This window comes from Diospyros lotus, chromosome 10 (genome assembly GCF_014633365.1).
Source record: "Diospyros lotus cultivar Yz01 chromosome 10, ASM1463336v1, whole genome shotgun sequence".
NCBI classification, from domain to species: Eukaryota; Viridiplantae; Streptophyta; class Magnoliopsida; order Ericales; family Ebenaceae; genus Diospyros; species Diospyros lotus.
Genome location: NC_068347.1, coordinates 3,578,656 through 3,595,093, shown reverse-complemented (window position 1 = coordinate 3,595,093; position 16,438 = coordinate 3,578,656). Strand labels below are relative to the sequence as shown.

At 33.3% G+C, this 16,438-nt stretch overlaps 1 protein-coding gene and 1 pseudogene across 1 annotated transcript; both read left to right on the top strand.

Moving 5' to 3' along the window:
• Nucleotides 1-1,349: 1,349 nt before the first annotated feature.
• On the top strand, nt 1,350-2,312 carry LOC127811838 (uncharacterized). The gene is made up of 3 exons (XM_052352023.1): nt 1,350-1,544; nt 1,642-1,754; nt 1,853-2,312. The coding sequence occupies exons 1-3, from the start codon at nt 1,350-1,352 to the stop codon at nt 2,310-2,312; spliced, it is 768 nt and encodes a 255-aa protein (XP_052207983.1).
• Nucleotides 2,313-2,815: 503 nt separating this feature from the next.
• LOC127811837 ((R,S)-reticuline 7-O-methyltransferase-like) lies at nt 2,816-8,741 on the top strand (annotated as a pseudogene).
• The last annotated feature ends 7,697 nt before the right edge of the window (nt 8,742-16,438 follow it).

The following is a 16,438-nucleotide window of genomic DNA, read 5'->3' as shown; positions in this document are numbered from 1 at the left end:
ATTGTTATGAGAAAAATGGTTGGATGGTTGTAATTAAAACAAAGGCACGAGGTACAATAAATGCTCCTGAAGCTAATATGGAAGAGCCTTTTCAAGAGGATGAAATATTGCAATGACCTGTAATTGATGTAAATATTGACCTCGGAGGCACTTTACAAGATGATAATGGGCTAGTAAAGGAAGTTGATGTCTCCAATATCGTTGAGGAAGAAGAAAATGATATGGATGAAGAATCTGTTTCAGAAGAAGATGAGGAATATATATTATTTGATGACAGAGATAGTGATCAGGAAGACATTGATGAATATATAGAAGAAGATGACTGATAGTTTTTTTTTTTTTTTTTTTTTTTGTGCATGCTAATTAATAACCTTTGTATTTTTAAAATATGAATATTAATAATTTGTGTACCTGTACTTTTAGTATGATGACTTTGATGTTAATGTAATTTTTTTTTTCATATATATATAATTGTCGAAATAGATGTCAGAACATTCAACACCTTCGGGTAGGGGAAGAGGTAAAAATAGAACATCCTATAGGACCACACCTTCTCCAGATGCCAATTCTGGTTCGCAATATTCTTCTTCTGACTCCACATCTCTTGTCCAATCCACACAATTCAATCTCCAGTCACCACCCCCACCACCACCCTCACAACTTTTTGCTCCCATGCCTCATTAGTTTCCATATCCTGGAACTACGATGCCATGGGGTTATTATGGTGTTCCACCTACTTTCTACCCACCAGATGTTGTACCACTGAGTGGCCAATATGTTGGGGGAATTTCTCATATGCCAGACAGACATTCCCCATACACATTCATGCCGACACTGCAAAGACTCAATTCATCATCTGCTTTTGCATAACACTCTGAGCCCATTCCAACTGACTCGGTTAGCATCAGCCGAGGAAATGGTCGAAAACACTTATCTTGCGATGAATAGTGTAATCAGTGACTATCGTATTTATTATTTTAAATTTATTACTTGCAATTATATTATACATTCAAATGAATATATATATATATATATATCTTTTGTGTTTGACAGTTTTATCCCTAAGAGTGGCCCACCAAGCAAACTGGGAAAGATTTGGAGGGCACGATACACTGAACCGTGGATTCATTAGGATGAAGTGCCAGAAATAATACGAAGGATGTGGCTTGAAGAATTTAACGTAAGTTAATTTATAATTCTTTATTAATATAAGTTTGTATTTAAATTCTTATACATATATATATATGTTTCTTAACTTAATGTAGAAGACGTATTTCTGGCAACCCGAGAAGAATGATCGCATATGGCTCACATGGAATAAATTTGGTAGACGAGGTTTTAGGAGCCATATGCATCGAATTAGAAACGGGGAAGACGAAGCAATATGGATGGATCCCGACGTGCGTAAGCCACTTGATGCAAAGTGGGCAGAAGAAAGAAACAAAAAAATTGCCACACAAAATAAAAAAAATCGTGCTTCTGAGACCGGTGGGTTGCTCCACACTGGCAGGTCCATTCCATTCTCCTTGACTCGAAGAAGACTGGTAATTACTTATGCTAAGTTATATTTTTTTTAATTTATTTAAATTATAAGTTTAGTTTGATCAGATTTACTATATTATTTATTAATTTCTTATACAGGCAACTGAACTGAATTGTGAGCCCAATGAGTTTGAATTCTTCAGGAGAACCCACACCAGGAAACATAATCAAGAGAAGAAGTGTGGGTCGATGACAGATCTAGGGCCGTCGCTGTAAGTGTGTTTTATAAATTAAATTAAAATTTTTATTTTAAAATAATTTATTAATTCATTTACATGAATGTTTTAATTTTATAGGAAAAATATGAAAGATTGAGTGCAGAGGCATCTTCATCATCCGTAAGTACCGGAGAGTCCTCATCGCCTACAGTTAATGAACACGACATCTTCTATCAAGCTATTAGTGGTCGGAATAGAAAGGGTCGAATATACGGGCTGGGCTCCCAAGCTAATTTATTATATCCATCTACCACCAATCGTTCTAGCCAATCATCTTCAAATATGTCACTAGAGTTTGAACAAATGAGACTTAAAATCACCCAATTAAATGATGAATTGCTTGAATCCCGGGCTGAGAATCGACAATTACAACAGTGGCAAGAACAAGTGACGGCATGGCAGTCAGAAATGAATATAGTAATAAGTAGATTGACAAAACAATCTACTGCAGATGCTGGATCATCGACTGTTCTAAGTGGATCTGACCCGGTAGCTAATCAAGACAAGAATGACAATGATGAAGATGAAAATGATAATAATAATGACGATTGATTGTAGTTGAATATTGTAAACATTGATGATGTAAACGTGGGTAATATTAATATTAATATTAAATTTTAATTTTCTTTTTAATGTTAATTTTTTTTATTTTTAATGTGAATGTGGGTAATATTAATTTTTTTTAATGTTATTCTTAATATTTTATTTAAATTTTTAAAAAATTCTTGTTATTTTAAATTTTTTTATTCTTATAAAAGAAAATATTAATTTTAATTTTAATAAATATTAATTTTTAAAAATATTTTAATATAAATTTTAATTTTATAAATTTAAAAATTAAAAATATATTTTTGAAATTAAAAATATATTAATTTCATAAAAATATATTATTGATTTAAAATATTAATATTAATTTTAATAATTTTTTTCAAAATTATTTTTTTTATTTAAAAATATCTGCGACGGGCTGTTCCATCACAGATTGCTCGTATTAATTTTATTATTTTTAAATAAAATTATTTATTTAAAATTATTTTTTTTATTTAAGAATATTTATGACGGGGGTACTGCCCGTCACAGAGCCTGTTGCAGATTGTTTGTATTAATTTTATTATTTTTAAATAAAATTATTTATTTAATATTATTTTTTTTATTTAAGAATATTTGTGACGAGGGTACTGCCCGTCACAGATCTGTGACGAGAATTGACCCCGTCACAAATGTGTGACGGGGTAGTACTGTCCGTCACAAATCTGTGATGGGGTAATTCCCGTCACAAATCTGTGACGGAATTGCTTTCCCGTCACAGATTTGCGACGGGTTACCCTCACTCCGTCACTAAAATTTTGTCAAGCCCTCTTTTGTGACGGTTCGTTACCCCGTCACTAAACCCGTCACAGAAAAATTTAGTAATGGATTTTATGTTTTTAGTGACAAATTTTTCTGTCGCTAAAATTAATTTTTCTTGTAGTGGATTGACCCCGAGAAATTCGGAGGATCTTTGTTGAACGATAGATTTAGTCGATTTGCTGACACATATCTGCCACATGCCCCTTCTAAGATTAAGTAGGATGATGCTAGTGGCTTGGTTCCCTAATCGTACACGTGTCTCTGTTGTTATTAGCCATATTCTCCGGAGTATTGGAATAATTATAAAGCCGAGGACATTTTCTCTCATCAGATATATTAATTATTTTTATCAAAATTTCAAAAAAGTCCTCTTGCTTTTCATGTTGCCCTCGTGAACTTCTGGTTTCTTCTTCTTCTTCTCCTTCCAAATTCATTTTGCCTTAATTTTTATGCAAGTTTAAACTCCAGCAGGGTTGACCCACTCCTCTGAGTTGTTACTGCGCGATGGTGAGCTGAGCCTGGCGCCAATCGTACAAATGGAGAGTGACCCCAGGGCATTAGCCCCCTGGCAATCAGGGGCGGATGCATGCGTGAGCTGCCTTGGGCATCAGCCCAGGGCAGCTCACAATTAAAAATAGTTTTTTAATATTAAAAATAATAAATTTTACTAATAATTCAGTCAAAAAAAATTTCAGCCCATCCCAAAATTTGTGATGTGTAATTTTATATCTCAAAAAAAAAAATTTAACCTCCCCCTACATAGATTTCGAGATCCACCCCTGCAATGCTTGAACAGGCGTGTGCGGTAAGGTGGGAATGTGTTGGAAAAGGCTCATGGCAAAGAGATATGGGACTATGGCTCCGCCAACCCAGATTTCAGCAAGGTCTTCAACGCTGCAATGGGATGTACATCCAAGGTCACCACTATCGCAATCGTCGCTGCGTACAAAGATGGATTTCATTCCATTGGATATCTAGGAGAAGTGGGCGGTGGGATTGGAACATCCATATCCGAGATCACCAAGGCCCATCCACACATCAAAGCAATCAACTTTGGTTTGCCACGTACCCGTGGTCGCCACAGCACCTGAGTACCCAGGAGTTACCCATATTGGAGGTGACATGTTTGAGTCTGTTCAAATGGCTGATGCAGTTTTCATGAAGGTAATGGAATTAAACTTGGAAATATTTTAACACACAAAACAAAAAAAGTTATTATTAGTTAACTAATTAAGCAATATTCCTGTAATTGACTGTCTAGATGGTTTAATTATGTTCTAATCATGAATTCGTGCAGTGGATCTTGCATGATTGGAGCGACGAAGACTCTGAAGATCTTGAAGAATTGCTGGAAGGCAATCCTAGAGAACTTAGAGGGAAAACTTAGTCAAATCAACAACTTAATAGAAGAAGAAGAATGTTTAAATATTTTATTTGTTTTTTCGTGTGTGAACTTAATAGAAGTTAAATTAAACAAATATAGAATAATTACTAAATTACAATAACATCAAAATTTTACGTAGAAATCCCTCTCAATGCTAAGAGTAAAAATCACGAAATCGGAATTTACCCAAAACTTTCACTATCAAATAAATAACACTACAAGAACTACATTATTTAGCGATGAGACAAAATCTGTCACTAATTAACGGCGAAAATCCGTCGCTAATTTTTTGCAACAGATTTGGATTCAATTTTTTGTTTTTAAATTTTTTTGAATTTAGCAACAGATTTGCTACGGGATATCCGTCACTAAAAAATTGAAAAAATAAAATAAAAAATTTAATATTTAGCAAAGGAAAACATCTGTTGCTAAAAAATTAAAAAAAATAAAATTAAAACAAAAATAAAAACGTTAGCGACGAAAAATGTTCGTCGCTAAAAAATAGAAAATAAAATAAAATAAAAACTAAAAACATTAGTGACGAAAAATATTTGTCACTAAAAAATGGAAAAAATAAAATTAAAAATAAAAACTTTAGCTACGGTAAATGTCCGTTGCTAAGAAAGTAAAAAAATAAAATAAAAACTAAAAACATTAGCGACGAAAAATATCCGTTGCTAAAAAATGAAAAAAATAAAATTAAAAATAAAAACTTTAGCTACGAAAAATGTTCGTAGCTAAAAAAATAAAAAAAATAAAAATTTAAAACTTTAGAAACTGAATAAATCCTTCACAAAAAAAATTGAAAAAAAATAAATTAAAAAATAAAATCTTTAGCGACAACTTGCTAAAAAAATGAAATTAAAATAAAAATAAAAAACATTACCGATAGAATAAATCCTTAGCCAAAAAAGAAAGAAAAATAAACTAAAAAATTTAAACTTTAGTAAAAAAATGTGAAATTCATAAATTTTATAAATTTATATTTTAACAACTAAAAAAATTATATTTTAACAACTAAATTTATAAAACGTGAAATTCATACTTTAATTTAATATTTTAGTAAATAAATTTATATTCTTAACTCAATTTAATTAAATATACTTTTTTTAATTATGACAACTTAAACTTTTCATTATTTTGATTACGAAAATAAAGTGGTTAAATTGAATTAAAAATACTGATATAAAATAAATTTAACTTAAAAATATAAATAAATAAGTGTAATTAAAAAACAAAAAATTCAAATGATTGTTAAAAAAAAACGTAATAGTACGTAAATAAAAATTTATATGTGCCCCATATACGCATATATTTTTTAAAGATATCGATTTTTATTATTGAGTAATATGTTATCCTTTAGCGGATACCCATTTTTTTAATTGAATAATATACAGATAGAATAAAAATAATATCCACGATATTCAAATAATTTAGGAGTTAGCACAGAAACTTAGTAATGTTGCTGAAATTAATCTCCTGCAATTAGAACTGTGATAAGTGAGTATCTTATATATTATTTTTAATTGATTGTTTATTATTGTTATACACAAAAATGCATGTTTTTATTTGATAAATATTGGTTTTATAGTTTTTTCTGTCGAGATTGGCCCACTAAGTGTACAATCAAAGATTTGGAAGAAACAGTACATTGAACCTTAGCTTCATTCGGATGATGTGCTAGAATTAACATGACAGATGTGGCTGAAAAAATTTAGCGTTAGTATAATTGCAATTCTTAATTATAGAAAGTTTTAATTTAAAATTTTATACATATTTATTCTTTTTTAACTTCTTGTAGAATGAGTTCAAGTTGCAACCCGATAAAAATGATTGTATATGGATCACTTGGAATAAATCTGGTCAGAGAAGTTTTAAAAATAATTTGAACAAAATTAGAGGAGGTGCTGATAAGGGTAAGTGGATGGATCTGATAGTGCGGCGGACATAGTTAGTAAAGTGGGATGAAGGCGAATACAAGAAGAAATCATAACAAAACAAAAAAAATAGCGTTTCCGAGACTGGTGGCTTAGTCCACACAGACGGATCCATTCCTTTCATCAAGAGCCAAAGAAATATGGTAATTAATTTTTTTACTTAAATGTAAATTTTATAAACTTATATAGTGGTTTATATTTTATTTTATTTACTTCATACATTTGTCATGTACACAAATGAATTAGATCGCGAGCCCAATGAATTTGACATTTTTAGGAAAACTCACACTCGGAATGATGATCAAGGACAAGAAGTGTGAGTTGATAATAGATCAAAGGTCATCGCGGTAATTGTATTTAATTAACATTACAATTTATTGATTTTTTTTATTAATTAGCAAGTTAATATTTTTATTTATATAGGAGGCATTCGAGAGATTAAGTGTAGAGGCATCTTTAGCAACAGCCGACGGTAACAAGTCGTCATCTCCATCTACAGTCAACGAGTGTCACATCTTTTATCAGGTTGTCTTTGATAAAAACAAGAAGTGGTGTCTAGAGTCTCGGCTCTCAAGTTAGACAGTCTTACCTGGTTGGATTCGATAGTAGCTCCAGTGGTTCATATGGGTTGTCGTCGGAATTAGAACAAATGAGACTAAGGGTCACCCAGATAAATGATGAGTTGTATTTTGCTCTGACCCAGGTGACCGAGGTGTAAAATGAGCTGCATTCCACGCGGACCCAAATGAATGAGGAGCTGCATTCCCCTTTGACTTAGATGACAGAGATACAAAATGAAAATGTATAACTGCATCAATGGCAACAATAGATGATGACATGGCAAGAGCAGATGAATAGATAGATAATGGCGTTACAGCAACCTGGATCATCGATTGAACCTGGACAGAGACACCAGTTTTATAATGAGGAACAAAATGATAATTTTAATGATGATGATTGTAATTGAATATTTATGATTATATTTTATTAATTAATTAATCGATTTGAATTTCATATTTATTTTTTTATTTAATAAATATGTAAATGTTAATTTTTTATTTTTAAATTAATGATTAGTTAAATAAATTTTTTATTTATATTTAATTAATTAAAATAAATTTTTAATTATTATAAAATTTATTTATATATTTAAAATTTTATTTTTAAATAAATATAAAATATAAACAAATTTTTGAATATTTATTAAATATTTTTTTTATATTTGAATTTTTATTGATATAATTTATATTTTTAATAATTTTATTTCGTAATATAAATTATTTTTATTTTTTATTTTATCTTTTTTTAATTTATTTATTTTAAAAATTATTTTTTTTATTTTTTTGTCTTGTATTTAGCGATGGGAAAGGACCCGTTGCTGAATTAGCAATGGACAGCGACAGGTGTCCTACTCGTCGCTGATTTAGCAACAGGCAGCGACGAGTGGCATACCTGTCGTTGAATCAGCAACGATTCAGTGACGGGTATGCCACTCGTCGCTGATTCTGTCACAAAATTTTTTCATTGCTAAATCTGTCACTAAATTTTAACGACGCCATTTTTAGCGACGAAGAACGGCTCGTCACTAAATTTTGTTAGCGACAGATTTTGATGTTTTAGTGATGAAAAATTCCATTGCTAAAATCTTAATTTTTTGTAGTATAATAGAAATACACGAAAGATTTCTTTAGTTATCAATAACTAGAAGCACTTGACAATATGTCTTCAAGAATAAGTACTTTTGAAACCAAACAATTGCATTAAGAAATATGAGAGATCTCACCGAAACCTATTAACAAAAAGTTCCAAAGAAGATCTCTATTGTTCAGATTGTAGAGTTTTGTGTTATGAACATGTTGACCAAATTTCAACCTAATTAGACTAGATATCAAACCCCAAACAACTTCGTGATCAAACTTAAACTTAACCTTTTTTTCTCAATTTATGCACTTATCTGCTTTCCTTTTTTCTTATGTACGACAACCACATTAGAAGGGTTTAAAACCCTTTTATATTTTATATTTTTAGTACAAAAATACTCCTATCTCTTCCATATAAACCTAATTCATATAGACTTTATTTACTTAATTAATGATTAAATAAAAATTAATGGCCATCTCCACAAAGGAGGAAACTCAGCCCAACAAGAACACATAGTAATTCTAGTGGAAGTGGTTCTGAAGCCAGACGGGTGAAAGCATGTTTGACAACACGGGATTTGTGTTCGATATGATAATGCTTGCTCACAGCTGTGGTGGAAAAGAGAAGACCGAGGCTGAATGGAAACGAGTGCTGGAGAAAGGATCCTAGCTTTGCCCTCCAAACTAAATCACTCTCTCTCTCTAATCCCTCCATGTACGGTCCGACTGTATATAAATCTTTGTCAACCCAAACATTCAAGTAACCAAGCAAAAGGAATAATATGAGTATGAGGGCATACATACGTTATCTTATATATAACTATTTTTCTTTTCATTTTATATACACTAGACATGTTGTACGATCTCTCTTCATTCTAATAAAAATATTTTGCACAATAATATTGCAAGAACATTTGTATTGTATCTTTTAATAAAGAGTGTTTCGCATAATGATAATATTGGTTTGATAATTTTAAATTACTGTGTTGGACACTTGTATTGATTGGAGACATGATACAATATATTAATGTACGAATATGATTTTGGAAAACCACAATTTGATGGGGGTTTGAAAAGCCCACAAATATTTCCCTAAACCTCATCAAATTTCCTCTGCAACGACATATAAAATAATATATGTATATTAAATGAACTTAGCTTGCAAGTGAGAATAGCATCCAAAATATTTTTCTATAAAAATTACATATTAATTATTTTAATTAAAATTATTATTTAAGCTCCAAATTCAGGTTTCTGTTTCACAATTGAAAAATAGGCTCCAATTATTGATTATTTTTCTTTTTTTTATTGAATAGTTATTTCTTTCTTCTTTTGTTAAGGTGTTGGCTTATTTCCATTTAAAAAGTTCAATGCTTTGTGGGAGAGTAGGGCTCAGAACCAAAACGAACTGACGTGACAGTGAAGTTGAGAATGGTAACAAAAGGTACTTAAGTAGTTGCAGATCCAGGACCAGAGCTTAATTAGTGATTAATCATATTTCTTATTAAGTAGATAAATCTTATAATTATTCTCAACCATATTCATATATTTGAAAGCACTGCAAAATTAGCTTAAGGGAGAAATTGATTATGGCTATTTATGTATAATTTTAGCAAACTTGAGGGGGGCAATTTTGAAAAAAGTTTCAAATACTCTACCGTATGAGTAATTTTTTCAAACTTGAGGGTCAGGGAAATTGCTTCAACACCCCCTCCCCCAAGCAAATGTGAATAATAAAGGGAAGAGGATTTTATTTTTTAAGTAAAAGGGTACGATCAATTTCATGGGATATTTTTTAGTGTTGTTCAAACTAGTTCTATGTTGAGACATGAAGAACCAAAGATCATTTAAGAGATTGAACAAACATCTTGCTAGGCTGTAGTAACAGGGGGAATAGTGGTCTGACAATCTAGATTGTAAAAATGTGTTGTATTGTTTACTACAGAGGTAGAGTTTATTACAGTGATAGAAATTTGCAAGGAGTTGTTTTTGAGGAAAAGACTTGTGTAAGAGTTTGGCTTTACATAAAAGATATATGTATTGTTTTGTGATTGTCAAAGTGTCATCCATTTTAGTAAGAATTCAACATTTCATGATAGCTCGAAGCATATTTATGTTAGATATCATTGGATAAAAGATGTTTTGGATTCTAAGTTGTTAGAGCTTGAGAAGGTCTACACGGATTATAATGGTTCAGATATGTTAACCAAGGCTTTGCATGATAAACGCTGAAAAGCTTGTTGCTTGTCGTGTGATTACCAAGATGACAACCACCTCCACATAGTCGGAGGGGGATATTTGTTGAATTTCACTTCTATGTGAAGGATGACCCAAGTTATGTTTTAAGCCTAAATTTTGTGGTGGTTTACTTAAGCCCTTTGGCCTACTTATTGCTGGGGTTATCTCTTTCAAGTGGATGGTCTAGAGTTGGAAAGTAAAAGTATTTAATTTACAATAAGAAGAAAACAAAGAGAATAAACTAAAAACTATAGTAGAATTTCTATCCATCCGACGAACTTCAAGTGGCAGATAGGAGGTCATTCCATGATGGGATTGAGTCGAAATTCGATATGCACACATTGAAGTTTTATCTAAATGGTGGGATTGTGGATTGGTTCACTATAACTTATATATTTCTATGTGAACAGTAGCCATAAATTTGGTAAGATTTCTCAAATTTAATTCAATCTCTTTTATGATTTAAGTCATTTTTATGTTAATTTTTTGTAATTTATTTTTAATATTTAATGTTTGTGTGTTTTTTCTTTGAAGGACTCCCAAGTTAGGTTAAGAGCTGCGTATCATGTCAGTTTTACTTTTGATATTTTCAGTTCTTATGAATCATTTTGATTTTTTTTGACTAAAAATCTAATTTTGATGACAACTTATTTTGACTATGACTTAATGAATTAGTAATTAAAAAAGAAAGTTGTTGTTGGCATAAATACAAATAAAATTTATAGAACAGAAGGCATAGCACAACAAGGAACAAAGACTTGATCTGCAAGCCTGGAGACAAGTGGCCAGGTAGTTTACTCGCCCTCTATCGAGGGGAAAGATCAATTGGGCTGAGTCTCTTAAATAAGTTGTTGTTGGGCTTGAACAAGAAACACAAAGATTGAAGTGAGAGAGTGATGTAATTGCCCCGGGGGAAGCTTTGTAGTTGCCTTGGAGGTAGGCTATCATTGTGTAGGGTAATGACAGGCATAGTTGTTCGGGATAATGACTCGACCAGGTTTATGCAGTGTAAAGTCTTATTCAGTGAAGGAGAGTTGTTTGGGAAAAGGTCTTTTCCCAGGAGAGTATCCTCCAATTGTCTCCTCCCCGGAGAGCTTCTTTTCTCGGGAGAGCATCACTTCATTGGGGATAACTATCTTGCCCTAGAGAATAGCCTACAACAAAAGTATACCACAAAAATTTTAAATGTGAAATTAATATTCTTCATTAATATGGAGTTTTCCAATTTTTTTTGGAAATTAATATTCCTATAAATGTATCATCAAAATTATCATTAGCAAAATTTCACTTTTTTTTGTTTAATTAATTAAAGAATAAGACAGTATAATGAATTGGCCAGCCATTGAATACAACTTGTAGATAAAACTAAATTCAATGAATCAAACCTTAGCTTCAACTTATCCTAAGGTGACATCTAATCATAAATCATTATTATTATTATTATTATATTGTAAATCATTTTCATAGTGGTTATTATTATTGTCAAGATACAACAATGAATTTAGTTGTTGGAAAATATCGTCGTCAAACTGCTTGAGTCTGCAAGGAAGAAAATCATTAGAGAGCGCAAAAGAGTCCCTGCACAAACACTCCGATACTTAAATCAGACACTAAGAGTGATAAAAGTTGTAGAGTAGTATTTACATCAATATCAGAGACGTACCTTTTCTGGAATAAGTGCATGCCTATTTATAGAGAAATATGGAGTGATCCAAAGTGTTCTAGGATTAGGATTCTTGTAGATAACGTTTATCTTGATTAATCCTAGTTTGACTGGAATTAGAATTGTTGTAGATAATGTCTATCTTTTATAGATGATGTTTATTTTACCCTTTTTAGGGATGAAATTTCTTGTGGATGATTGTCTATCCTTTTCTTGGAAGGATTTTCAACTATCGGAGTTATCATGTTTACACGTTGTGTGGGACCTCCTTGCGTATTTGGGAGATTACTTTGGCTTCGGTGTAACCATTACACACCTCAAGGTTATGGCACACCTTACAGCTTACGGTCGTTGCGCGTCTTGTGGCTTTCAGCTGTTGTGTTCCTTGCGACTCAAGGCCATCTCGCACTTCCCAACCTAAGGCCGTCTTGCACCTCTCGGCCAGTGACTGTCTTCTCTTTGTGTCGTCTTTGTCTACAATCGTCACCATTTGTAGCCATCTGGTGTTGCCTTCCGCAATCGTTTGGCGTTGCCTTTCTTAGCCGTCGTCTTTCGCAGTCATCTGGTGTCATCTTTCTCAACCGTCATCTTTCATAGTCATCTGAGATCTCCTTCCTCGACCATCATCTTCTATAGCCATTTGGCGTTGCCTTCTATAGCTATCCAACGTTCCTTGTAGCTGTTGCTGCCACCTGCCACAATCATCACTTGAGGCCTTTTGTTGTTGAGTTATCCCAATTAAGATGGATTGATCCATTTATGAATTTATTTTTTCAGTTTTTTTTCTCATGACACACCAATTGCTCCCTATTGTTTTCCCTGGGTTTCTAAGGGAGAAGAGTAATTCTCTTTAACTGATTATTTCCCATGCTCTTTTCCTACTCAAGGACCTTCTCGATCATCTTTTTCCATGTTTTTTTGTTTCACAAACACCAACTGTCGATGGTTCCTCAATTTTGTTAATCTTCTATACCATACCTTTAAGAGGAGGTTGTTCTACATCTGTAGACATACTTTCAACGTTTTTTAGATATTTTCCTGTTTGAGAGTTTCTTTGAGTACCCTTGTGTCTCTTTAATGCTCTTTCCCTTTCTTCCCCATGTATTTGGGAAAGAAAATGATCTCAAGTAAGAGTTATTTGGGAGGTGGTATAATGGGATTGAGCCCTGTGTTGTTTAGGTGTAGTATTTGAACTTTCATCTTGTCCTTTCACGGGGTGGCTCGGATTGGTTGTAAACTTCTTGACATTCGATGGTAGAACCATTTAGGGGGCTATATTCTTCAATAGATTAATGACTTCTTGCAATGCCCGTATTCCCTCCTCATGTTGGCACCACACAACTTTGTATTCTACTCGTGGCACTATAGAGAAGGTATGCCTCGAGGGATTGACGAATTCTGCAGGACCAGGTTCTTTTTGGTTCTAGAAGTAAGATTAAAGTTGATCTTAGCCTTAGGTATAAACTCCCAGTGATATTGGAGGGTAAAAAACATGCTGACTGCCCATCCATAGAACTTCTAGCGGTGCTTGAGGTTGTATACTTTGTTGGTTTTAAGGAGGAGTCCCAAGCTATTCTTAGGAAGAAATCATCTGGTGCCTTGGGGAGGAGCCATCTGGTGCCCCGAGGGATGATCCATATGATGCCCATGAGAAGAGGCCATCTGGTGCCCCAAAGGAAGAGTCATTTGGTGTCCTAAGGGATGAGCCTTCTGGTGACCCAAGGGAGGAGTCATTTGGTGCCTTGGGGTAGGAATTGTTTGGTGCCTTGAGGTAGGAGTCGTCTGGTACCCCAAGGGAAGAGTCGTCTAGTGCCTCGAAGGAGGAGCCGTCTGATGCCTTTGTGGAGGAGTCATCTGATAACCCTGTGGCTCTTATGATTGCACCTCTTTTCCATCGCCTCTTTGCTATTGATTAGTAGTACTTCTAGTTCGGGCCATTGTAGACAAACTAGTTAGCTTTTTGTATGAGTTCCCACAAACGGCGCTAATTGTTGTTGCTAAGATACAACAATAAATTTAGTTGTCAAAAAACTTTATTGTCAAGTTGCTTGAGTCTGTAAGAAAGAAAACCCTCAGAGGGCGCGGGAGGGTCCCTACACAAACACTCTGATACTTAAGTCAAACGCTAAGAGTGATAAAAGCTGTAGAGCAATATTTATACCAGTATCAGAGATGTACCTTATTTAGAACAAGTGCCTGCCTATTTATAGAGAAATATGGAGTGATCTAAAATGTTCCAGGATTAGGATTCTTGTAGATAATGTTTATCTTGATTAATCCTAATTTGATTGGAATTAGAATTGTCATGGAGAATATCTATCTTTTATAGATGATGTTTATCTTACCCTTTTGGGGAATGAAATTCCTTATGAATGATTGTTTGTTATTTTCCCAGAAAGATTTTTAATTGTTGGAGTTATCATATTTACATGTTGTGTGGGACCCCCTTGTGTATTTGGGAGATTACTTTGGTTTCGGTGTAGCCATTTCACACATCACGGTTGTGGCATGCCTCACGACCCGTGATCGTTGCGCGCCTTGTGGCCTGCGGCCGTTGCATTCCTCCCAGCTTGAGGCCATCTCACACTTCCTGGCTTGAGGCCATCTTGCACTTCTCACCTCACGTCCATCTTATCTTTTTGTCGCCTTCGTTTGTAATCGTTACCTTCCATAGTCGTTCGTTGTCATCTTCCACAGTCATTCCACATTCGTAGCCGACTGACGTCGCCTTCCTCAACTATCATCTTCTGCAGTCGTTAGGCATCATCTTCCTCAACCATCGTCTTTCATAGCCGTCTAACGTTGCTTGTAGTTGCTACCGCCACCTGCTGCAGTCATCACTTGAGGCCTTTTGCAATTGAGTCATCCCGATTAAGCTAGATTGATCCATTTATGAATTTATTTTTTGGTATTTTTTCTCATGGCACACCAGTTGTAAAGGTATATTTTTAAGTATTAATTTTTTTAATACGCATAATTTATGAAGTATCATGTATATTTTAAAAATTTTTAATATACACTTAAAAATGTCTTAAAAAGTAAGGCGAATATGGTAAGAAAATAATAAAGAACACAAGATTACATATATAAATATATATTCATTAAAAACGAAATCCTGAGAGTATGGTTAACTCAGTGAAACTCTTAAATTGTTGTCGGGAGGTTAGGTCATGATTATTTTGCCTTCAGGTATATCCCTATTATTTTAAATAATTTAAAAATAAGGTTCGTAAAGTTATATTATATTTGATAAGAAGCAAATATAATATAAAATGGGCAAACCTAGATGGAGGATTGGGTGTTCCAAATCTCTCGATAGTCCGTTGGTGTTCTCATATTATATATTTATACACACACTAGAGGTCTAGTATGTGTGATGTAGGGAAACATTTATTTTATTTGTATATATCTATATATACTATTTAATTTTAAATAAATATTGATATCCAAATCTTTTAACATAACTTTTTAATTCTTCTTTCTAAATAATTCAATGTATGAAATACAAATTTTTATAGGATGAACAATAAGAGTAAAATGTCAAATAAGCAACTATGCCTTGCCTCCACGATGACAGATTGGTCTTTGTATTTTAGAAAAGGTTAAATAAGCCACTATATGTAGGGTTACTGTTGTAGAAGAACACTTACCAAAGAAGAGGGTTAGTACAGATTATAAACAAAACCAAAAGATTGAAACAACCAAGAACAGAAAAGAGTAAAAATAAAACACCTTGTAAAGGCGTTTCAAGGATCAGATCTGGATCTATCTAGTTTGTATCACCCAGGTAACTCCAAGGAATAGGGACCCCATGTAACGGCCCACTTTTCCAAATACACAATGATGTCAAATATAAGAAGATATCACATACAAGCGTTATTGGAAACCCTTACTAACGGAAGCATTGGATTGAACCTGCAAGCTTAACCAAAGCTAAATAATGGGGTTTCCACTAGATTCCTTTATATGTACAAGAAACGTAGAGAACTTTTAATAAACCCAAAAGACACAATGCACTACTTGAAGTTATAACTGCAACACATGCCCAAGCTAGCGAATAAACCCCCATCATGGCAATTTCCCCATACAACATTTGAAGTGCATCAAATGAGATATTACACCAACACAACTCATGCATTTAATACAAGCTTTATCATCCTAGCTGCTATTACAACACATCACTTGGTTTACAAAGGTACATAATGAAACCAAAATCCCAAAGCTGGCTGCGAAACCCAAAGCTAGCCAAGTACCATCTTTTCGCCCTTGCTCGAACCAGAACCTGGAACACCTAGCACTTCTATTAAATCTGAGACGTTAAATGTCCCAGGGGTATGAAACACCCAAGTTAGATAATAACATCTAAATGAGTGACTAAGAAAAGGAAAGTACATGCATGCAAATGCAATAATGTCATTATGAAATCCACCTTTGTGGTAGCAATGTCAGGGTATTGCAATCACCCC

Coding starts and splice junctions, on each gene's coding strand:
- LOC127811838 (XM_052352023.1), top strand. CDS start 1,350: ATGCATCGAATTAGAAACGGGGAAGACGAAGCAATATGGATGGATCCC. Junction 1,545..1,641: donor CCTTGACTCGAAGAAGACTG/GTAATTACTTAT, acceptor TTTCTTATACAG/GCAACTGAACTGAATTGTGA. Junction 1,755..1,852: donor ACAGATCTAGGGCCGTCGCT/GTAAGTGTGTTT, acceptor AAAATATGAAAG/ATTGAGTGCAGAGGCATCTT.